This window comes from Chenopodium quinoa, unplaced genomic scaffold (genome assembly GCF_001683475.1).
Source record: "Chenopodium quinoa cultivar QQ74 unplaced genomic scaffold, ASM168347v1, whole genome shotgun sequence".
Lineage (NCBI taxonomy): Eukaryota > Viridiplantae > Streptophyta > Magnoliopsida > Caryophyllales > Amaranthaceae > Chenopodium > Chenopodium quinoa.
Window position 1 is genome coordinate 1,639,306 of NW_018744835.1, and position 23,521 is coordinate 1,662,826.

A 23,521-nucleotide genomic window follows, 5' to 3' on the forward strand; every position below is an offset into this window, starting at 1 on the left:
GTTCCTATTACGAAGAAAAAATAAGTCTCACTAGCAATGAGTTCATTGAGATGATGATGGTTGATGCTGCATTCATTATTTACTTGTTTATGTGTTATACAAATAACCAATTTAATATCCAAGAAGTTCCTATTAAGGAAAAGATTACATGGATGGTGAAAGTAAAACAAGATATATTTGTTGAACACAATCAACTCCCCTTTTTTGTTCTCAATAATTTATATTGTAGTTTTATATCCGGCAGTTCTTTACTAGGAAGAGAGGTTGGACGTATCAAACTAGGTAAGGAGAATGTAGAGAAGATCTCAGGAATCAAACACCTTGTGGATTTTTTGAGGGCCTGCCACTTACCTTCCCAACTCCGAGACGGTAAAAGAATAGAAATTACTTTACCCCCTAGTGCAAAAAATTGGAGGCTGCTGGAGTAAAGTTTAAGGCAAGAGAGGGTAACAATTTACTAGATATTGAATTCTCTGACGGAGTATTAGAGATTCCAGTATTGACAATTTCAGATACCACAGAAGGTTTAATTCGCAACATCATATTTTTCGAGAGGGAGCCCCATTTCCTCATTATGAGAAATACTTTTGTTTCTCATAATGACATTTTGGAAAATAATGTGATGTTTTTCACTGGTGGGGACCACATATGTGTCATGAATGAGAGTCCCAGATCTTGACACATACCCCATGAGAAACAGAGAATTACCCATTTTTCAAACAATGCCACCGTTATTATTATGAAAAAATTCTTACTTTGTGGATTACGTATCCTTCCTTGATGCTTTGATCGACACTCACGAAGATGTGCAAATACTAGTTCAACATGGCATAATCGAGAATTGGCTTGGGAGTGATGCCGAGGTAGCAACTGTTGTGAACCAACTCACTAAATACACAATGGTCCGTCCTAATTTCTACTATTTTGATATTATTAGTAAAAAATTGAAAGCGCATGCCAACACCAGGAGGAACAAATGGATAGCTGTATTAAGGAAAGACTACTTCAATCACCCATGGTCAATCATTTCTGTGGTTTATTTAGTGATACTTCTTATTCTCACCGCGTTACAAGTTTATACTGGTTTTAAGTAATAGTTCGTTACTACAAGCTGCTATATAGTATTACTTTTTATTTTGGCTTATTGTACGATCACTCTTTTTAATTTACTGGTTTGTAATTAGTATACAAGTAATAAGACAATTAAGTATTACTTTTGCTGCTTTAAATTTGTAATGCTAATCGCAATTTTTTAAAATGGATGGCTAAGATTATTTATTTATTTTTAATAATTTTAATTAAAAATCATTTTAAATATATTTTAATATCCAGAAATTATTTTATGATATTTCAATTTTTTTTCTTTTATAATTTAACTACTGTTTATTATTTATCAAAATTTACATTAAATAAAAAAAAATTAAAATTAAAAATTTGTTCATGATGTTCTTCATTGTTCAACCAAAATTAGAAATCCGCGATTAGTAATCATAATACACATTAATTCGTTTCGTTTACAACGTGTTTCTTTTATTAATCGCTGCTCATCTGTCATAGATCTAATGGTTTGTTGGGTTTTTGCAATATAGGGTTCCAATTCAATTATACAACAAGTATATGAATTCTTAGATTGACAAAAACAAAGATAAATCCGTGATTGTACGTTAGCTTATAATGTTAGTCGACAGGTATAACGAGTTAGCTTTTTACGTCTACACAAAACATCTTCCAATAATTGAAACTGCTATAAATTAAACCACTAGAGTAACTAGGCCCCCTTAATCCCTTATGTACTTGAATCTCCACAATTGGAGATTTGGAGCACACTTTTTGGACTTTATTATATGGCCTCAGCTCCAATTTCTTTGATTCACATTAATTTGATGTGACATTCCTCCATTCCATTATTTTTGTCGGCCCATATCCTTGCTCATTTATACTCTCAAATTCACAACCATCACTCATAACTTATCCTTTCACTCACAAGATCGAGTCACAACTCACAAGTCTACATCCTTTAGTTTTACTTTCAAAACATATCAGATTTCTTCATTTCCTTAAGGTTAGCTGGCTCAATTCAATCGATGCATATGGAGCATTTGATTTCCATTAATTGAAGAAATTTTTTGGAGAAAAGACATACCTTTCTTCCTTATGTATCTTAATGTCCGAAAACAGAAATTGAGGTAAAAATTATTCTTCTTTCTTTTTTTTTTTTTTTTATTTTTTTATTTTTTTATTTTTTTAAAAATATTTTTATTTATTAATGTGCCATTTGCTTAAAAGTTTATGAATTTCAGAACAAGATAGTTTAGATTCTTTTTAATGAGTGTTTTAATTTAATTTATAATGAGATGAATTTTCTTTATAGAGACTTTTATGGGGGGTAATTGGTGCCATTTGCTTGACACTAGATTTTTTATTAGTTCTTAAATTTATAATTAAAAATCGGTTTATAGAGTTGTAAATTTACAAAAAAGTCATACACGGGAAGCATAATAATTGTTCAATTATAATAATTTAATAGTCCAGATTGGTTCTACGTTCTCATTTTAGAGTATATTATCATTATAACATCAACTTCATTAATTTTTATTATGATAAATCAAACCCAAAATGTGGAATCTTCAATAAAACACAAGCTTAGTTCTATACCTAATCATTTCTCTAATCATTCCATTTATAAAGTGCCTGAACATATTCGCAAGGTAAATGAACAATGTTACCAGCCTTGGATTGTTTCAATAGGTCCTATCTACTATAAAAATCCATCCTTGACATTTTCACAAGAGTTAAAATTGAGCCATCTCCAATGCTTCCTTGAGTATAGCACCCATGTAAATGGCAACCAATCTTGTTATAGCGTAGCCAAGCTCATAGACAATATAAAAGAACGCGAGGAGGAAGCCCGTTCCTACTACGAAGAAAAAACTAGCCTGTCTAGCAATGAGTTCATTGAGATGATGTTGGTAGATGCTGCATTCATCATCTACTATTTTATGTGCTACGATGGTAATCCGGTACCACTCCGAAGAGATCCAATGGTAAATAAAATAGCATGGATGATGAGAGTTGAACAAGATTTATTTATAGAGGATAATCAACTACCATTTTTTGTTCTTAATGATCTGTACAATGCAACATTTGGTTCAACTTACGGCGATACATCTTTCAAGGATGTTATTTGTAGATTTATAAGTAACACTTATATTCCTGGAAGAGAGGTTGCACGTACAATAATAGGCAGAGAGAAGGTAAAGGAGGCGTCTAATATCAAGCATCTTGTGGATTTTTTAAGGGTATGTTGCCTACCTCACAAACTTCGAGATCAACTCAACCTTGAAGACTCTCACATAGTATTTCCCTCAAGCGTCAAAGAGATCAAGGCAGCTGGTGTTAAATTTATTGCAATTGAAAGTGAGAGTATACTCGACATTGAATTTTCGAAGGGAATCTTACGAATACCTACATTAGTAATTCAAGAAAACACGGAGGCTGTAATTCGGAGCATAGTATTTTTCGAGCAATGCCACCATCACTACAACTCTTATTTCATCGACTATTTATTCTTCCTCGATGCTTTGATTGATACTTCTGAAGATGTTCGAGTACTAGTTCAACATGGAATAATCAAACATTGTCTAGGAAGTAATGAGGAGGTGGCAAATTTGGTGAACCAAATCACCAAATGCATATTGATTTACAATCCCAATTTCTACTATGCTGGTATTAGTCGAGATTTGAATGCGTATACTGCTATGAGGTGGAATAAATGGAAAGCCATATTGAGGAGAAATTACTTTAATCATCCATGGTCAATCATTTCTGTGATCTATTTGGTGTTCCTACTTATTCTCACAGTGTTACAGGTTTATACTGGTTTTAGGGGATAGATATTGTACTTTACAATTCGTGTTTCATGTGCCCTCACTTACTAATTTATTGTAATAGATTCAATTTCAAATCTTGAGTATCACCTTTTTACACATTACTACTAGGGTCATATTTTTTCTGTAGATCCGATTTGAGGTCAAAATTGACAAAAATATTATCGAAAATGTCTCATTTTACATGTGTCACACAAATCGAGGTATTTTTTAGTACGTAAAACAAGGCATTTCCAATCATTTTTTTGTAAATTTTGACCTCAAATCGGACTCATAGAACAAAAATGGCCCCCAAAATCTTTAAAGAGCTTGTTTTTGGTATGAAAATTGAAGAAATTTCTATAAAACGTTAGATTAATAGTGGTGAAATCTGAATTTTTTTATTATTTATTTATTTTTTTTAATTTTTTTTTGTCTTTTTTGAGTGGTATTTTAAAATAATATTTTTTATGGATGATAATTTCAAAAAGTCGGTTATTTGTGAGTTGTAAAATCCAAATTTTCCTTAGATTGGGCTAATATCTTAGCTCTATATTGATGTTGTCTAGTAAATGCCAAATTTATTAATGATCATGTTCAATGAAAAACTTTTAAAGTCTAGTATCCACAGATTAATCCAATGTTTTCCTATATCTATGTTCTTCAATCTCCGCACTAGGAGACTATTTTGACCTAATCTTATTCTTTGATTGACATTAACTTGATGTGATATCCGTCCAATCCATACTCATTAATAACTCCCAAGTTACAACCATCACTCATAACTCATCTCTTCCTCACTCACAAAAGTCACAACCATCACTCATAACTCATCTCTTCCTCACTCACAAAAGTCACAATCACAAGTCTACATTATCTGTTTTTGTACTACCCTTTAATATTACTTTCAAATTAAACTAGCTCTTGCTTAAATTAAATCACCCTCTTTACTCTATACTCTCGTACATTACACAACCTACTGTTTGTTGGATTTTGAAAATTGCAATCATATGATATCAGGTTACTTAAGTTCCTAAAGGTTATTGGCTCAATTGATGCATACGGCCATACGGGAGCATGCATTTGGTTCTTATTAATTGAAGTAAAAACACTGTCTTGAGAGAAGTCATACCTTTTTTTGATAGTGTATCTTAACTTCAAACAACGAAAATTGAGGTGAATAGTCTTTCTTTTATTTATTATTTTCTTTACTTCAAATTTTCAATGTTCTTCTTTAGATATGTATTACTTTGGTATCCTTTTATCTACAATTTTCTGAGTTTATTATACTATTCGCATACTTCACTAACTTTGACCGATTTTAGTGATTTATAGTTAACGAAAAATATGATTAAGTAGAATCTTGTTAAATTTGTCTCAATCATTTTTCCATAATATATATATCAATTTTTAGATTTATATATACTTTTTGATAATTAAAAATATTTTTTATTCAAATAATATACTGGCAAATGTGAAATAGATTGTGCTGCAAATAAATAGAAATAAAGGAAGTATCAATAACTATATACTAAAAGACAAACCAGCAATGACACGTGTCATCTCCTGGTGTGTCCTTAGTATTTTTTTTTTGAAAAAAAAATCAATTATAGTATAAAATAATAAAATAATCTTATACAAAAATAATTTTTTATATATGTTAATAACAAAGATAATTACTTGAAATAAATAAGGTTTGATATACCTTTCAACACAAACATTTATGACTATAATAAAAAAAAAATATTAACATGATTTGCGACATATTTTGATTTACTTCAAGAAAGTATTCATATTTATTCCCTAATAAAAAATAGTTGTTTATTTATTGATTAGAATTCACATCAAACTAGTGTGCATATTTTTTTAATATTTTAAAGATTTTTTTAACTTTTTAACATGAAAAGTTGATAGTAGCTTTTTAAAATTACCGTGTATGGCACGGGACCTAAACTAGTATATTATAATAGGTTAGATGAAAGGAAAATAAATGACGGTTAAAATAATGATGATGATTTACTTTAATATTATAATATGCTTCCTAAAAAATTTATATACATCTTGTTACACTTGTAATATCTACTCATTATTGGCAAATGAGCAAAAAAAACCACTCTTAGTTGGGTGCACCTACCTCTATGTGCATCTAAATTTTCTCCGTTCTTTCAAAATTGCACCATATTAGCTTTCACTCTTGCCAACGCACAACTTTGAGCGTTATTATGCTGAATTTTTTAATAAATAAAATTTATTAAAAAAATGTTATTTTGAAAGTACAAGTCAAGACGTTCCAAAAAATCTCATTACATATAAGTCACGATAGTTAGTCAAAAGAGAGTATATAAATAGTGTAAAAGTCAAAGTGGTGCAACATTCATTAAAATAACATATAAAATATAATGTATTCCATATATAACATGTTATCTATAATTTGAAATTACAGAATGACAGCCAAGGAAGTGGAATCTTCAATACAAAACAAGCTTAGTTCCTTACCCAATATTTCCTCCAAATGCTGCATTTATCGGCCTTCGATTGTTTCAATTGGTCCAACGCACTACGATAATCCAATCCTAAAATCTTCGTTAGAGTTAAAATTAAATCATCTCAAATGGTTTTTAGAACTTGCAGCCCATACCAATGGCAACAAAGCTAGTAGCTTAAGGAAATGCATTGACTTTTTAAAAGGTTTCGAGGATGAGGCTCGTTCCTATTACGAAGAAAAAATAAGTCTCTCCAGCAACGTTTTTACTGAGATGATGATGATCGATGCTGCATTCATCATTTACTTGTTTATTTGCTATAGTGAAAAATTTCAAATTCAAAAGACTCCTATTAATGAAAAGATTACTTGGATTATGAAGGTAAACAAGATATATTTGTAGAAGATAATCAACTCCCATTTTTTGTTCTCAACGAGTTATACAGCATAACATTTGGTGGAGCTTACCGCGGGATTTCCTTCGAGGATCTTACTTGTAATTATATATCTAACAATTCTGTTTTTGGACGTACCAATCCAGCTATTCGTAAAGAGAATGTTGTGAGAAACACATCGGAAGTTAAGCATCTTTTGGATTTTTTGAGGGTTTGGCACTTACCTTCCAAACTCCGAGCCGGTAAATCAATGACTGAACTTACTTTACCCCCAAGTGTTGAAAAATTGGAGGTTGCCGGAGTAAAATTCAAGGCAAGTGAGTAAAAATCTATTGGATATTGAATTTTCAGATGGTGTTTTAGAGATTCCAAGATTGACTATGGAAGACAGTACGGAAGGTCTTCTTCGCAATATTATATTTTTTGAGCAATGCTGTCATCATTTCTATGACAAATCTTACTTTGTTGACTATGTATCGTTCATTGATGCATTGATTAACACTCGTGAAGACGTGCAAATATTAGTTCAATATGGTGTAATCAAGAATTTGCTTGGGAGTGATGATGAGGTAGCTAATGTCGTCAATCATCTCTGCAAAAATATAATGATTAATCCTAATTTCTACTATTCTGATATTGCTGAAAAATTGAATGCACATGCCAACACTAAGAGGAACAAATGGATGGCTATATTAAGGAAAGACTACTTCAATCATCCTTGGTCAATCATTTCCGTTGTCTATTTGATGATTCTTCTTATCCTCACCGTGTTACAAGTTTATATTGGTTTTAAGCACTAATTGTTCTTTGTTCATCTACAAGCAATGAATTAGCTTCTACATACAGATTCCATATTCCAGTTTATTGTTGTACAAGACAATTAGGAATTTGATGCGTATTCAAGGCATCAATATCATCATTTTATTAGTTGTATTTATTTTTATAGTCGTCTATTAATCATGAGATTGAGTGGCGTCAATCCTAAAGTTATGCGTGATTAATCGAATTAGAGTTGGGGTAGAATTAATAATTTGATAAGATATTATTTTCTAATATTATAAGAAGATAATTTTTGTTATTTAGAATTAGTATTTAGTATTTATATCTTATATATTCTATTTTATCTTTTAGTTATCCTAACGGCATGGGATGTTTGCCTATACATATTCTTTATTTTCATTAATGAAGGGAGATAAGTTTTGAGTTACAATTGATCAATTCGTATGAATTGTTTTTAGCAAGAGAATTGCATATGATATTTTGCTGAGAAAGCTACCAATTTAGTTCTTATTTAGTCTTGGTTAGATTAAATAGCTCCATATCCTAGTTACAATTTGATCTTGCTTAGATTTAATTGTTCCATAGATTTAGTCCCTTTATCCCAAAATTGTGCAAAGTCTAAAACTACAATCCATCTAAGGTCGGAATTTTAGTGGAGCCCATCAAAATACGGATCAAATTGGTGTGGTTGCTGGGATTTTTATGCGTATTTTTATGGGCTCCAATTTGATTAATCACGCGTAACTTTAGGATTGATGCCACTCAACCTCATGATTAATAGACGACTATAAAAATAAATAAAACTAATAAAATGATGATATTGATGCCTTGGATACGCATCAGAATTTTTTTTGATGCTTGTTTAATGCTAGAATTTGTTACATTAATGATATGTTGATTGAACTTTTGTATATGTGAGCTAGTACAAGGGAAAATCCAAATAAAATAGCTAGGGGGTGCAAAATTAGGCTCAATCTAATATATATAAATAAAGTAGGCATTTTTGGAGAGCATTCGGAGCGCCACGTAAGAAATATACTTATTTTGACCAATAAGAAGAAAGATTTGTATTTTATTTTTGAATTAAAAAACTATGTCGCCACCTAGATAAAAGTAACGAATTAGATTTGATATATCTAAAATTTTAATCCCACGTAAATTATAATCCACGAATTAAATTATTTTAATGAAAAATAATAAAGTAAAAATATAGGAAAAGATAAATTTATTAATTCAATACTACGAGTATAAGAAATCCAAAAAAAATATACTAAAAAATATTTAAATGATAAACGCTTATAATAAAATCTGATACCTATCATTATAAGATAAATTTTGATAGTATTTATGATAAGAAATACAAATTGTTCGTTAATATAATTAAATTAAAATTTGTAATACCTGCCATTATAAATTGACACATCATACAACACAAAACAAAATTTTGTATCAAAAAATAACCCCATCAAGTGAATTTTTTGTGTTAGTAATTTTGTGTTAATTTTTGGTCATCAATGGTCGGGTAATTTTTAGCCTAATTTTTTAAATCCTATGTTTAAATTAGTATTACTAATTATTACTTACATTGTATTAATTTGGGATACTCAATGATTAAATGTTTATGTTTTATTTACTAAATATTTTTTTTACATGCAAATCTAACACATCATACGACACAAATCAAATTTCGTATCAATACAAAACCCCCATCAAGCGAATTTTGTGTTAGTAATTTTGTGTTAGTTTTAGTTCATGAATGTCCGGGTAATTTTTAAGATCTTATGTTTAAATTTATATTTGTAATTATTAGTTACATTGTATTTATTTAGGATACTTAATGATTATTTGTATATGTAATGGCATACGATTAGATGTTGTGTACTTAATATGTGGATGGCTTTGGTTATTTTTGGAGATGATGAAAAAATTCCAATGCATAGATTTGATTTTATGTCGCAACAATTTTTCATTTATTGGTAAATATATTGATTTATTTTATATAAATGTAAAGATTTAATTTATATCAATTTCAGTTTGGCTAACTTTTCACGGTTCAATTTATCCATTGATGTAGTAGGTTAGTTGTGGACGAGGTTGGTGATTCTATCGAAATAAAAGATATGGTAAAACAATGAATAATGATTTAAGATTTAAATTATTAAAAATTTATCATTGCACATTAAAGATTTTATATAACGGAAAAATTAACATATTTACAATTTATTCATATTTAATAAATTCATTATAAATTATAGTAAAAAAATAAATATTAAACTTTTGTAATTTTGTCTGAAATTATTAAGTACAATAAATCAAATAATTAAAAAATCTTAGATGAAAAAACCATACATCGCACGAGCTTCCATCTAGTTTAAAAAGAAAAAAGAAGGAATAATATGTGGAGTTCTATCATTTAATTTTTTGCCGACTTGAATTTTGGTTTTTATTTAGATGCCTTCTAGATCCACCACTGGACAAAAGTCAACTAACGTTTGGAGATTGGCCCAATGAAGATCCGCCTTTATTATACGTCCCTCATATAACAAATAGCCCATTACCCACTAGACATTGCACTTGAAAATTTTACCCTACACCCTAGTGTAGGGTGTGTTCCCTACACCCCCCCTATGCTACGTCGTTTTGTAGCTGGTATTGAGTTCTCATGTGCAGCTTCTTTCCTTTTGCGATTCTTTCCTTTTTTTTTTTTTTTTTTTTCCTTTTTTTCTTTTTTTCTTTTCTTCCTCTTTTTTCCTTTTTCCTTTGATTCTTATTATTCAATTTATGTATATATATGATTTTAAACCCTATTTTTTCTCTCTCTTCAATTGATCAACCAACCTCCATTTTTGATCTACATTTTTCTCTCGCTAATTCATCTTCTTCATTTGATTTTTTGAACGAATTCGTTAATTGTTACCGATCATCAATGGCGAATTCTGCATCTGGAGATTGCGTTGATTTTGATCGCGATTGCGAGCGTGTGTTTCCTTCTGGACTTCGTTTCGTTGATTCGTTTGTGCAACAATGTGAGTAATTGTGATCATAATTTTTCAATTTTTAATTATCCCTAATTTGTTCTGTTATAATGCTCTGTTAATTTGAACTTAATTGATGTATTATTATTCACTTTCGATTTTTGAATTTACTACTTTGATTACATTATGATGAACGTTTTTGGATTGTTGTACTTTGTATGAACATTTTGTTGCTTCATTTGTTGTTTCATTTGTTGTTTTCTCTGTGTTTTAGAATTGTGTGTTTTTGTCGTATATTTTGTAGATTATACTTTCAATTAATCGTTTATGTTTTCTTATTCATTGTTACTAATGTGTTTATGTTCAGTCTTAAAGTCATTTTTGATCATTTATTTTTACATTTTTATATCGATATTATGTGTAGTGGTAAATAATGAAAATATTGTTCAAAATATTATGTGCTGAAATTCTTTTTGCAATTGATCATGTGCTGTTTTGATATTGAACATTTTACTTATTTGTTATTGTTCATTCATGAAACTCTTTATGATCATTTATAATTGTATATTGTGCAGTGGAAAAAAATGATGATATTATGTATTTAGAAGCAGAACAGTCTGAATTAAAGGATAAAGAATTTAAATCTGAAGATGAAGCTTTCGAAGCGTATAATGAATATGCTTTTAGGAAAGGTTTTGGAATTCGAATTGGGAAGAGTAAGAGAAGAAGAGATGATTCTTTTTTGATGAAAAGATTTGTTTGTTGTAATGAGGGATTCAAAGATAATAAGTGTAAGAATAAAAGGATTTATGAGAAGTTGGATCATCGAACTGGTTGTTTAGCTTTTGTGCAGTTTCATATTGATCATTTAGGGGTCTATACATGTACAAGACATGAAATGGTTCATAATCATGCTATGATTCCTCCTGAAAAAAGGCATTTGATAAGGTCTCAAAGAGATGTGAATAAAGAGCAGCTTCTTTTCATTTCAACAATGAAATTGAGTGGAGTCAAAGTTACTGATTCTTTGAGGGTTCTAAAGAAGGAGGTTGGGGGATCTCCTAATCTTTGTTTTACTGCTTCTGATGCTTATAATGCATTGTCATCTGAAAAAGCTGCCCAAATTGAAGGATGTGATGGTAACCAATTGATTAAATATTTTGCCAAGAGACATGTGGATGAGACAGATTTTTATTATGATTTTGAACAAGATGATAGTGGTGCTTTAGTTAGTTTTTTTTGGCGTGATGGTAGGATGATGAGAGATTATCATTACTTTGGAGATTTGTTGGTTTTTGATACAACTTATAGAACTAATAAATATGGAATGATATGTGCTCCATTTGTTGGGATGAACCATCATGGTAACAATGTCATGTTTGGTATGGGTTTTATTCTTAATGAGCGCACCGAGTCTTTTGATTGGTTGTTTGATACATTTTTGCACTCAATGGGGAGGAAAAGTCCCATTACAATTATGACTGATCAAGCACAAGCGATTGCAGCGGGTATAAGAAACATTTTTCCTTCAACTGTTCATCATCGTTTATGTGTATGGCATCTTGAACAAAATTCTAAGAAACACATTGGAGCATTGAGAGCTTTGGAAGGCTTTACAGATTTGTTTGGATATCTTTTGAAGTATTGTGAAACTCCTGCTGAATTTGAATATTTCTGGAAAAGGTAAATTATTGTTTTTTATATTTATTTTTTATTTTTATTATGTGATATATTTGATTATTATGTGATATATATATGAACATTTAGTGTTTTACATATGATCATACAATTTACTTTGTTATGTATGTTATCATAATATTATTAGTGTCCATATTGTTTATGATCATTATTCTTTACACAAATGTACATATTTTAATTTATATTTTGTTCATTTTTAAATTAATATATGATCATTTCTGTTATACAGGATGTGTGATAAATACAAATGTGAAAATGATGATTGGTTATGTGATTTGTATAAAATAAAGGAAATGTGGTGTCCTGCTTATTCTAAGAAGTATTGGTCTGGTGGTATATTGTCTTCTCAACGTAGTGAAACTACTAATAAGTCAGTTTCACAACGTCTTAATAAGACTCAAGGTTTATGTGATTTTTATCATGTTTTTCTTGATGTCATTTCTGAGTGGAGAAGTAAGGAAGGTGCAAGAGATTACAATACTCTGAGGGGTAATAGGCACCTAGCTTTTGCTAATATTGGTATATTAGTTCATGCAAGATCATTGTACACTATTCAAGCTTATGTTCTTTTTGAAGAGGAGTTCATTAGGGGGACAGCTTATGATCATGTTGATAATGGTTTGCGTTTTCCAGAATATTCATATCTTCTTTGGAGGCCTGGGAAGGATATAATTAAGCATGAAGTTGTTTTTAATAAGGAAACACATGCAATTTGTTGCACATGCATGTACTTTAGTGAGACTGGTTTACTTTGTTCTCATTCTCTTCGAGTATATCATTTGCATTGTGTGCGTAATATTCCACAAGAGTATATAATGAAACGATGGACAAAGGCTGCCATGTGTAGTCATGGTATTGAAGAACCTACTTTGAGGACAAATGTTGTGGCTACTAGTGTTTGGAGGTCACAAACAATCAGAAAGTTTGTTAAGTTGATAACAAGTTGTCAGAATTCTTTGAATGCAAGGGCAGAGGTTGAGTGTTATTTCAATCTGTTAAAAGAAAAGGTTGAGAGTGTATCAGGTGTAATTGACTTTAGTGAACCTGTTAAAGAGGTTGAAATTGTTGATCTTGAGATCAAGAATCCTCCAAAAGCTAGGCCTAAAGGTGAGAGGAATGTAAGGCCTAAGAGTACCTTGGAGAAGCAGTGTAACAAGGCAAAGGGTAATTTCAAGAGGAAAAAGTCTCTGTACACTCCTTACAAAAGGGGTATAGGGCAAGCAGTTGTACAGGTATATGATCATTTCATATTTTCAAATTGATCATTTCAGTTTTCGTAAATGATCATTTATGTTTTTTTTTTAAATAGGAACTTGATGAGAACGGTTGTGCTGTTACTTATGCTAATTCTATTAGTGATCCCATTGAATTGATTGTTTTGAGCAATAAACGGGCTCAGGTAAATTCAAATGTGCCAAAAAAAAACATTTTATTTATATTTTATTAATATTGATTTTTATAATTTAAAAATATAGGTCGGCTTAAAATCAGCTGTTGTAGAAGAAATTCCTTCTAGTTCTAAGGAATCAAATCATAGTATTTCCAATGATTTTGATCAGGTATATGAACATTTATGATCTATATTATAATTTTTTTTTATTTAATTTTTTATTTTTTATATTTTTTTTTGGTTTTTTTGTAGGCTACTGGTGAAAGCTCTCTTTCATCTATCATATCTATTGATGTTGATATTTCATCTATTGCTAAGGTTTTTTTTTTTCCATATTTGTTTGTATAAGTGTTTGTAACTGATCATATACTGGTTTATTAATGATCAATTTAATTTTTTTAAAGGCGAAGGATTTAAATCTTGAAGGTGTTTCTGCTGTTCAACCTTGTTCTAATTTTGGTGCAAATGAAGGTGCTTCTGGTGTTAAAACTTACTCTCAAATTAATCCAAGAGTTCCAATTCATACTAGTGCGTCAACAAAATCTCCTGTTGTTATTCAACCTACTGTTCCCAGGAATGTTCAAAATCAAACTCAGAATTGTTCAAACACCAATCCAGAAATGATCATATCCAACTCCAGGAATGTTCAATCAACAAATGTTCAAGTTATTTCTCCTACGGTTCAAATAAATGATCAAGGATTTCCTGTTCAGAATGTTCAAGTTACTCCTCCCACAGTTCAAAGAAATGATCAAGGTGCTCGTGTTCCAATTCTTCAATCAAGAAATGTTCAATTAGGTTCTAAAAAGATTTCTTCTAAATATGATAGGTTGTTAGCCTTTTTTGATACAAGTGTAGCTAAACGTTTGGCTAATAAAGATAAATAATTAGTATTCCAGAACTTTATAAACATTAGACTTTTTTGTAATGTTGATTTAATTACTATTTTGTAATTTTGAATTTTCGATCTATTATATAAAAAACTTTCATTCAAAGATTAAAATGAAATATCAATTACAATAATATTAAAATAAAATCCATAAGTCTACTTCTAAAAAAAAAAAATAGTCATATATAAGAAATGAACATATACATAGTTGTAAATGAACATTTGAAACTACAAAGTTGCAAATTTTCTAGCTTTCCTTCTATTTGCTCTTGATTCAGTGTTTTCTTCAAATAACATCAGTTCTGCTGTGTATTGGAGCCTTAGATTTCTAATTTGTTCCACCTGTTGAACAAAATGAATTGTCAAATTTTAATTAAACAATCTTTACTGTTTCATAAATGAATATTATATCTTAAATAATTGATCATTTATAACTCTTACATTGTTTGGTTTTAAATCACAAATCCAGCTCTCATTAGGATCAGCAGTGAAGGTTTCCATATGCTTCATAATGTAAACTCCACAGTTTGTATAGTCATTGTTGCTACGCCATTTCATCTTTTCCAAAACAACTGTGTAGTCTTCAATTCTTTTTGCATCTTGATATCCAAGGTGTTTCATGTACTCTGCCAATCCTTTTAACTGATAGAAAAAAGAGTAAAAATTGTTTAGAAGTTTGTATTGTGATGAAGACATGAACAATTAATAAAATATAATTGATCATGTAGTCAACTATAAATGAACACATTATCTCACCATCATTTTTGGTTGTTCTTCATATTTTGCTTGGACTGATACCTTTTTTGGTAGTTTTCTATTGTCAATTATATGAATTTTGTCTTCTATATGATTGACGCACAACAGAAAAAAATGTTGAGAAGTTGATACTGGGAAGAAGACCTGAACAAATTATATAATGTTATTGGACAATATATTGAAGGTAATTGAACATTTGTATTAAACAAGAATTAATACCTGTTTATATCCAACAATGCTGTCAATTTTATTCAACTTCAGTTCATTGTCAATTCTTTCTATGAAGGCATTAATTCTTGTCTTCATTGATGATCCTTCTTGACAAACTTTATTTGTGCACATAATGTGCTGTTGAAATACAAACAAACATATAGAAGTTAAATGAATTTTTAGCAATTATTTATCATAGGAAAATAGAATCAATAATATAAAAAAAGAAGAAAGACTAACATGAAGCACTGTTGAGAAATAAATCTTGTTTCTCGGCTTTTTATGATTAAGAAACCTTGCCCATCCATCTATGACACAATTTGTCACTTCAACATCATCTCCAAGAGTTTTCATTTCATTTCTATTGATGAGATTCAAGCCATCATAGTATAAGAGTGCACTGCATTATGAACATTTAATAATATGAATGTGAACATATTTTTATAAAAGATATTAAACCTTAAGTTTAATTAGTGTAAGTAATTACCTTTCATCTTTTCCACCAAGAGCAAAGTCTACTGCAATTTGGTTCATGGCTTTCTCATCTTTAAACAGATCCTTGTACTTGACCAAGTAAGGAGATCGGAAAGCAGGAGGAAGTGTTTTCTTTTCGCGTTTTGGTCTTGTTGTTCAATATAAAATATTGTTAAATTAAGAAAATTATGAGGAACATAAATGAACATTTGAGTGTATATAAATAAATTTGAAATTATACCTTTCAACCTTTTCCTTTTCAGTTTTTTTCTTCTTTTCTGCAATTGACTTTTTCTTATCATCATTCCTGGTCATATTACATAACACAAATGTACATTTAGGTATATGAAAATGTTCATTATTATTTTTGAACATTTACTTAATATAAATAATGTACCTTTTTGTGACTTTTGAGGATGAAGCAACAATCTTCTTGTTTTCACTGAAAAGTGAAACAATGTCAGTACATATTAATAAAATAAAAGCTTCTTATGTAACACCCTGAATCATTTTCAATTCATAAAATGAAAGATATTGATTTAACATAAACCTATTGATTTAACATAAACCACACATTCATATTACATATTCAACAAAATAATGTTCACACATACAATAGTTTGAGAAACACCAGTTTCAAGTTACAACACGATAGTAACATAAGTTAAATTGTTCCATCTAGATATTTTATCCTACACCATTACATAACCCTAATAGTAAGACATGTCTTCAGGATTTTACCCCTCCACTTTTTCATCATTTTTTGTTTTTTCAAAAACATCTTCCTTGTTTTGTTTTCCACCTCCAACTGTGTTTTTTGGATCATCAATTTTTTCACCACCATCTGACCTAGGGTCAGCATCAACCACTGAACCAGATCCTGCATCTAAGAAAAAATTTAATTAGATATAATATAATTTCTTTGTAAATGAACATTTGAGTATTTATAATTGAACATTATACCTGTTCTAGGCAATCCTTCATTATCTGACCTAGTGTCAGCATCAAGTTTTGAACCAGTTGCTGCGTCTAACAAAATAATACAATTAATAATGAATATTTCTTGTTTGTAAATGAACATTTTACACTTTTTAATTGAACATTATACCAGTTCTAGAAAATTCTTCAATTCTTTGTTCTGAAGCTGCTGAAGTTTTACCCACATCCTTTTCTCCAGCTGTATTATAAATCATCATTTTGGAGATACACTAAGTTAATAGTATTTACACATAATAATTAGAAATGAACATTTCTACTTAAGTTTATGTACATTATTATTAAATATATGAACATATTACCATTTGTTGAAATTATTGGTTATTCAATTATATCACCAAGTGTTGAAAAGGTGGGCCCTGTTTCTGTTTAGGACAATTTAGACCACAAATTTAGAATTTTTCATATAAAAATTAGGATATATAGTCTCTTTTAGTTAGAATTTACCAATGGCTGGAGAAGGTGGAGTCAACCCCAAGCTGAAAGCTTTTCTGATGTCATATTCTTGTTCTTTTTCCTTTCCCTTTTTGGTTAATTTCTTCCCAGTCATTTGCTTCTCAGTTGTTTGCTTTTCAGACCCTTGCATCAGATTCTTCTCAGCTTGTGCAAGTGCATTTAGGAAATCCTCACTGCCAAAGAATTCTTCATCTTGGCTTAGAATTGATGGTTCCCTAGCTACCACCTTTCCTAAAACTTCATCAACTTTTTTCACCAAGTCATTTCCAGGGAAGATATCCTTTGCCTTCACCAATTTTGAAGAAAGCTTTGACAGGTTTGAACAAGTTGTTTTTACCAGGGAAACAAAATCATCCATAAAAACCTATATGAATGAATATTAAAAATTATGCAGTTGAACATTTCAGATTATACAAATGAACATTTATGTTAACAAAAGTGATCATTTTATAACCTTAGGACTTTCTTCAACTTCTGCAGCAATCCTTGGTAGAATTTTCCCTCTCCCAAATCCCAATTCTAATTCAATCTTCAACCTCTCAAGAACCATGTCTCTATTCCATGCAGATATGATAGGAATTGTTCTTGGAGGCCTTTTGTCTAACCTCTGAACTCTATCAAAATAGAACAACTACAAGAAAAAAGAAAACATGGAACAGAACATAAACAATAAAAAAAAGTGCATTTATTTAAATTTAAATGAACATCTTGTATCTAAGAATATACCATCAGAAATTGAAGAGGGCCTTTGTAGAACCCCTTGCCTTGCTGCTTTCTCCAATCAACATGACATTTGATAAGTGAGTCATATACAAACTGACACCAGTTCAAATTTTTTATGTTTTCTTTGTCCATCATAGAATAAAGAAATTTGAAATGGCATTGATTGTTTGATACACATTTCATCAAGCAGTTCACAGCCACTGCTAAAAAGTTAGTAATGAAATGTTCACTTGGTGGTCTGTTGTTGGTGAATTTATCATTTATGTATCCATTCACAATCTGCAAACAAAATGAACAAAACATTTATACTTTTGATCATTTAATGTATTTAAAATGAACATTTAAAACTGATCATACCTGACTCACTGATGGAGTTTTTCCTGACCATGATTTTCTCCATTTCTTCAGAAATTCTGCATACTCCTCACTAATTTTATCAGACTTTGGCTCAACAATTGGAATTTCTCCTGTAGGCAAGCCATAAACTACCCTAACATCCTCTACCTCAATTTCTATTTTTTCATTCTTTGGTAGTTCAAAATACTGGCTATTTTCTTCAAAACTTCCCAATAACCAGTTACAGAACTTTTGATCAAGTTGAGGTAAACTAATGTCAAGAAGTGATCCTAACCCTATATCAATAATTTGTTGTTTTTGGGTAGGTGTCATCTTTTTTATCCATGCAATGAACTTCACATGTCCTCCTCTCTTTGAAGATTTCTCTTCCTCAAATTCATCTTCCTGAATTTCCTCAACTTCATCAGTTTCTATTGCTTGAACCATTTCAGTTTTCATTTTCTTTTTTCTCCTACCTTCAATCTTTCCTTCATCATACAGTACCATCTTTTGCTCCTCCTTTTCAACCTTTGCCTTCACTGAATTCCCTTTCTTTGCCTGTTTCTTCCTTGGCTTTACTTCTTCCTCTTCCTCCTCTTCTTCCACCTCATAATCATCCTCACTGACAGGCTCTTCTTCTGCTCTATAAACTGACTCTTCACTATCATCATCACTGTCAGGATCTTGAGAGGGTTCATCTGATGGTACTTCTTGTATTTTTTTTCTCTTTCCAGCATTTCTCTTGGCAGGACTGACATCTGAAAATTAAATATATAATTTTGTTTAAGTATTGAAAATGTACAGTAAGCAAATGATAAAATGAACAAAATTGTTTTCTCAAATGATCATTCTATATATAGAAATTGAACATTTATAATATATCATTATATACCTGCTTTTCTTTTGCCAGCAACCTTAGAAGTTTTCTTCACTTCTAGAGTTTTCTTTTTCCCACCTATATATTGAAATTGAACATTAATGATATACCATCATAAATGATCATTCTATACATTAAGATTGAACATTTACCCTTTTTGCCTTGGTCTGGAGGATATTCAGCAGGAGCACCTGCCATTTTTTTTATTGGAGTAGGTGCTGGAGGTGGTGCATCAGCTTCCTTTTGAATAGGAAAATTCCTTGTAGACATTCTTCTCTTCTGTCCTATTTTTGCGGTTTCTTTAGCAGGCTCAACATCCTTCTTCAGGCTTCCCTTTTTAGATTCATCTAACAGAACATCTATTGTTTTTAAAAAAAATTATGTTAGTATATTTGAAAGTGTAATATTTATTGTGTAACAGAAAAGTATTATGATTACCTTGGCTCCTTGTAATTCTACCACTTGGCACAACAACAAGGCTTTTGTTTTTGTTTTTCCTTGCAACCATTTTGTATCTTGTTTTCATTTTGGTTGACTGATCACTTTTTTGTGATGATGGAGCTGTCTCCTCACTAAGTTTTGTGGAAACTTTATCATCATCTTGATCTAGAAGATAAGTTTCATCCTCAATTTGAACAAAATCAGGTGCAATTTGTGCTGCATATGAAATGATCAAATATAAAAGATTAAATAAACATTATTAAATTGGATGACAAAAGTTTACTATATACAATATAAATGAACATTTCAGGTAATGAATATGTACATTTTCCACTATTTACCTTTCGGATCTGTTGTCTTTGTAGACTCATCTTCCACTGTTTTCTCTTTAGGGATTTTCTCCTTTTCAGGCTCTTTTTTTCCCTCTTGTCCTTCTATGAAAATTTAATTAGTTAATATTTATATATTTTTTTAATCTTATTGAACATTCAATATTATGTAGATCCAATATGAACATTTTATGTAATAAAAATGTACATTTATAAATTTTTACCTTCTACATTTGTTGTCTTTGGAAAGACATCTTCCACAGTTTTGTCTTTAGGGCTTTTCTCTTTTTCAGTCCCTTTTTTTCCTTCTTGTACTTCTATTAAAATTTATTTAGTTAAAATTTAATTTTTTTAATCTTATTGAATATTTAATATTATGCTTTTCCAATATGAACATTTTTTGTAATAAAAATGTACATTTTAAAATTTTTACCTTTTTCCACAGTTTTCTCTTCTATTGGCCCTTTTTCTTTCTTTTTTGCTTCACCTTCAAAAGTAATAGTATTGTTAAAATTGATATTTATGACTATTAAACAAAAATATTCAATAAATATGATCATTTACCTTTCCTGATTTCCTTGCTTGCCTTTTCCATTCTTTTGAGATTTCTCATAATTCTGATTGTCGATTCTTTGTACTTTCTGTAAATGTATGATATTAACTTTGAAATATATTCATTAATTGATTAAATTAATTTAATTATTTAAATTTAAACATACTTTGGGTTTCTCTCTATGTCTAAATGTATTTCTTGCATCTTGTCCTTTAATGTTGTTATTCTTGAATCATCTTTGGGTTTTCTGATATTTCATTAAAAATATGTTTGAATTTACAATTTTGATTAGTAAATAAAAAAATGAACATATAACTTATATTACTATTGGCCATGAGCAAACTTTTTTGTACTGATTTTCAAATGAACATATAGTCTATCTAAATTGAACATTTAAGTTTTCTTACTTTTGGCCAAGACTATTCTTTACTGGATTGCTTTGCACTTTTGGTTGAACTTCTTCTTGCTTGCTGAAATCAATATTAAGAAATACTTTAAATAAAAAATGCACATAAATTGTACATAAAATATACTGTTATAAAAATGAACATTTGTTTATATAAAATTGATCATTAGTATACCTTTCATCCCTGCTCTCTTTGTCAGTTGTGTTATGTGTAGCAGACACACTCTTAGTTGTTGCATTAGTAGCAGGAATGTTCTCACTTTGTTCACTTAAAAAAAACAGAATTATTTTATATAATATGATATTAAAGTATGAACTAATTTATACAATGAAGAAGATAATTAGTTATTTTGTATAAAGCTTTTATACCTTATTGTTTGATTTGTCTCTGGTGGTCTTGATTTTGACATAACAAATTTCACTCGAACCTTTTTTTTTTTCACTAAAATTTTAAGAATTACCTAATAAGTTTGGTATATATATACAATGTACAATAATTGAATGTAAAAACAATTATTTTATACATATAAACTTACTTGTTTAAAGTGTATCTTTCATAACTATTACCATATTCATTTTGTTGTATAACCTTCTTTAGAGTTAATGGTTCAGATTTCCCATCTCTAAATTGAAGCAAGTGTATCACTCTAAATGGCACATCACTACATTATAAATTAATTACATGACATTAGTTTGAATGCATATCACTGAAATGATTATTATCATATTTATATATGTGCATGATGATTTAATGAAATGTATATTTGTTATTTAAATCTCAATGACTACTCAAATGAACAAATATACATATATGATCATAATTATATCTATAAATGAACATTATGAGTATCAAATATGATCATATACAATGATGTTTCAATGAAATGTACTTTTGTTTTTAAATCTCAATAAATACTCATATGAACAAATATAAATATATGATCATAACTATATCTATAAATGAACATTATGAGTATCAAATATGATCATATACAAATAACATATTAAACAAAGATAAAACCAATTTTATCAAATACAACTAGCATATTAGACATGAACATAATATATTCTGTAAATGACTAATTACCTTGGTAGTGGAGACATTGTTAAATCCGTACCAATTGACTTGTCAATATCTTTTAAAAGTTCCGGATCTACAATTGGATCATTTTGGCGGTTTTTTTTTCAATTTGTCTACTCTTGACTGAAGAGGTACATCATCATCATCGTCTCTGTTTTATTTAATAAATTGTTAATGTTTTAGTTATTTTCAGTAAAATCTTAGAACAATTACTACAATCGCAAAAAATTTTAACAAAAATTAGGTTTTACAAAAGTTAGGGTTCATACATTTCTTCAGAAATTTTCAACAAATTACTCGTCTGTGAAGTATTTTTCTCCAAAATCATACTACAATTGCAAAAAATTGAACAAAAATTAGGTTTCACACATAAAATCGCACTATAATTGTCATCGCAAGAATATGAACAAAATTACTTACTCTTTGGTAACATTTTGCTCTGATTTTCCAGTTTTATCTTCCATGTTCTTCTCTAAAGCGTTTTTTTTGCAAAATCACTCTACAATCACAAGGAAAAGAACCAAAATTATGCTTCATACAAAAATTGTACTAAAATCGTAATCAAATGAACAAAATTACTTACTCTTTATCAAAATGCTGCTGCGATTGTTTAATTTCATCTCGAATATCAGACATTTGAAGTAATTATGAAGTGTTTTGAAGCAATTTTGCAATAATTTGAAGAGAATTTCGTTCCGATTCGACGGTGTTGATGAGAGAGAAATTCTACAAAAATGAAGAAGATGGTTTTTAGAGAGAGAATAATTTGATATGGATAGTTTTTTTTTTTTACTGTGGTTAGTGGGGGTAGTTACTGTAGTTTGTGGGGGTAGGGGAAAAACGCAAAACGCTGCGTTTTGTAGGGGGTGTAGGTTATGGTACCTACACTAGGGTCTAGTGTATACTAATTAACATTGCACTAACAAGTAAGAACTAATAATCACTAAACAATAAGATTTGAAGCCTATTATGTGCGTAGATCAATGTTAATTGACTAATTCGGAATGGATGGAGTAATTAATTTATATAATGCATGCTTGATAAAGTGTATAATCAAAACAATTTTAGAAAATTCAACCACCAGCTTAGCTTAAACTTTTGCTTGAGTTAAATTTATACAAAAGTTAGTACGACAAATTAGTCACAATTTTAAATTTCATTCACCTCTAATTTTAAGTGGAAAATTTAGTGTTAGATACGAGCAGACTCATGAAGCGTACATATTTTAATACCAATGTCTTCTTATCATAAATAGCCCATTACCCACTAGACATTGCACTAACAAGTAAGAACTAATAATCACTAAACAATAATTGAGTTAAACACTTAGGACAGTTACGAGTATAGAGCTCTATCGACGGAGTAGCCTACCCGAGTGTTGATTTGGCTATATCTATCGTACCCTCTA

At 29.8% G+C, this 23,521-nt stretch overlaps 6 protein-coding genes across 11 annotated transcripts; 3 read left to right on the forward strand and 3 right to left on the reverse strand.

Annotated features, from left to right (window-relative positions):
* Nucleotides 1-1,685: 1,685 nt before the first annotated feature.
* LOC110704490 (UPF0481 protein At3g47200-like) lies at nt 1,686-7,729 on the forward strand. The gene is made up of 2 exons (XM_021882273.1): nt 1,686-5,042; nt 6,310-7,729. Exon 1 carries the CDS (start codon nt 2,598-2,600, stop codon nt 3,891-3,893), a length of 1,296 nt encoding a protein of 431 aa, XP_021737965.1. The 5' UTR covers nt 1,686-2,597; the 3' UTR covers nt 3,894-5,042; nt 6,310-7,729.
* LOC110704380 lies at nt 4,172-7,543 on the forward strand. Its single transcript, XM_021882161.1, has 3 exons — nt 4,172-4,205; nt 6,731-7,060; nt 7,107-7,543. The coding sequence occupies exons 1-3, from the start codon at nt 4,172-4,174 to the stop codon at nt 7,541-7,543; spliced, it is 801 nt and encodes a 266-aa protein (XP_021737853.1).
* A 2,352-nt stretch (nt 7,730-10,081) lies between the features above and the next one.
* LOC110704493 (protein FAR1-RELATED SEQUENCE 7-like) lies at nt 10,082-14,496 on the forward strand. Of its 4 annotated transcripts, XM_021882276.1 has the most exons (7): nt 10,082-10,549; nt 11,074-12,181; nt 12,426-13,428; nt 13,506-13,595; nt 13,672-13,755; nt 13,839-13,904; nt 13,991-14,496. In XM_021882276.1, exons 1-7 carry the CDS (start codon nt 10,315-10,317, stop codon nt 14,471-14,473), a joined length of 3,069 nt encoding a protein of 1,022 aa, XP_021737968.1. In that variant the 5' UTR covers nt 10,082-10,314; the 3' UTR covers nt 14,474-14,496. The 4 variants fall into 4 exon arrangements, with proteins under 4 accessions (XP_021737968.1, XP_021737969.1, XP_021737970.1 ...); XM_021882277.1 differs by lacking the exon at nt 13,839-13,904; XM_021882278.1 differs by lacking the exon at nt 13,506-13,595.
* A 128-nt stretch (nt 14,497-14,624) lies between these two features.
* On the reverse strand, nt 14,625-16,670 carry LOC110704494. Its single transcript, XM_021882280.1, has 8 exons — nt 16,657-16,670; nt 16,157-16,357; nt 15,929-16,063; nt 15,682-15,841; nt 15,451-15,579; nt 15,232-15,375; nt 14,917-15,117; nt 14,625-14,817 (listed from the first exon to the last, which is right to left on the reverse strand). The coding sequence occupies exons 2-8, from the start codon at nt 16,288-16,290 to the stop codon at nt 14,704-14,706; spliced, it is 1,017 nt and encodes a 338-aa protein (XP_021737972.1). The 5' UTR covers nt 16,291-16,357; nt 16,657-16,670; the 3' UTR covers nt 14,625-14,703.
* LOC110704495 lies at nt 16,454-17,234 on the reverse strand. Of its 3 annotated transcripts, none has more exons than XM_021882281.1 (4): nt 17,214-17,234; nt 17,024-17,092; nt 16,879-16,944; nt 16,454-16,795 (listed from the first exon to the last, which is right to left on the reverse strand). In XM_021882281.1, the coding sequence occupies exons 1-4, from the start codon at nt 17,214-17,216 to the stop codon at nt 16,616-16,618; spliced, it is 318 nt and encodes a 105-aa protein (XP_021737973.1). In that variant the 5' UTR covers nt 17,217-17,234; the 3' UTR covers nt 16,454-16,615. The 3 variants fall into 3 exon arrangements, 2 of the variants coding, with proteins under 2 accessions (XP_021737973.1, XP_021737974.1); XR_002507965.1 differs by having other exon boundaries at nt 16,745-16,801; XM_021882282.1 differs by lacking the exon at nt 17,214-17,234 and having other exon boundaries at nt 17,024-17,200.
* LOC110704381 lies at nt 17,233-22,606 on the reverse strand. The gene is made up of 17 exons (XM_021882162.1): nt 22,534-22,606; nt 22,120-22,442; nt 21,208-21,300; nt 21,034-21,096; nt 20,793-20,873; nt 20,638-20,714; nt 20,507-20,560; nt 20,298-20,390; nt 20,086-20,178; nt 19,742-19,960; nt 19,456-19,662; nt 19,319-19,381; nt 18,448-19,184; nt 18,094-18,369; nt 17,822-17,998; nt 17,359-17,731; nt 17,233-17,276 (listed from the first exon to the last, which is right to left on the reverse strand). Exons 2-17 carry the CDS (start codon nt 22,134-22,136, stop codon nt 17,233-17,235), a joined length of 2,667 nt encoding a protein of 888 aa, XP_021737854.1. The 5' UTR covers nt 22,137-22,442; nt 22,534-22,606.
* Nucleotides 22,607-23,521: the final 915 nt, after the last annotated feature.

Coding starts and splice junctions, on each gene's coding strand:
- LOC110704490 (XM_021882273.1), top strand. CDS start 2,598: ATGATAAATCAAACCCAAAATGTGGAATCTTCAATAAAACACAAGCTT.
- LOC110704380 (XM_021882161.1), top strand. CDS start 4,172: ATGGCCCCCAAAATCTTTAAAGAGCTTGTTTTTG. Junction 4,206..6,730: donor CTTTAAAGAGCTTGTTTTTG/GTATGAAAATTG, acceptor TGGATTATGAAG/GTAAACAAGATATATTTGTA. Junction 7,061..7,106: donor CGGAGTAAAATTCAAGGCAA/GTGAGTAAAAAT, acceptor ATGGTGTTTTAG/AGATTCCAAGATTGACTATG.
- LOC110704493 (XM_021882276.1), top strand. CDS start 10,315: ATGATTTTAAACCCTATTTTTTCTCTCTCTTCAATTGATCAACCAACC. Junction 13,429..13,505: donor TAGGGCAAGCAGTTGTACAG/GTATATGATCAT, acceptor TTTTTTAAATAG/GAACTTGATGAGAACGGTTG. Junction 13,756..13,838: donor TTTCCAATGATTTTGATCAG/GTATATGAACAT, acceptor GTTTTTTTGTAG/GCTACTGGTGAAAGCTCTCT.
- LOC110704494 (XM_021882280.1), bottom strand. CDS start 16,290: ATGTTCAAAAATAATAATGAACATTTTCATATACCTAAATGTACATTT. Junction 15,580..15,681: donor ATTTCTCAACAGTGCTTCAT/GTTAGTCTTTCT, acceptor GTATTTCAACAG/CACATTATGTGCACAAATAA. Junction 15,118..15,231: donor AAGAACAACCAAAAATGATG/GTGAGATAATGT, acceptor TTTTTCTATCAG/TTAAAAGGATTGGCAGAGTA.
- LOC110704495 (XM_021882281.1), bottom strand. Junction 16,945..17,023: donor TGAAGAATTTTCTAGAACTG/GTATAATGTTCA, acceptor TTATTTTGTTAG/ACGCAGCAACTGGTTCAAAA. Junction 16,796..16,878: donor TGAAGGATTGCCTAGAACAG/GTATAATGTTCA, acceptor TCTTAGATGCAG/GATCTGGTTCAGTGGTTGAT.
- LOC110704381 (XM_021882162.1), bottom strand. Junction 19,185..19,318: donor TGCTGGCAAAAGAAAAGCAG/GTATATAATGAT, acceptor TTTAATTTTCAG/ATGTCAGTCCTGCCAAGAGA. Junction 17,277..17,358: donor TCCACCTTCTCCAGCCATTG/GTAAATTCTAAC, acceptor TGTCCTAAACAG/AAACAGGGCCCACCTTTTCA.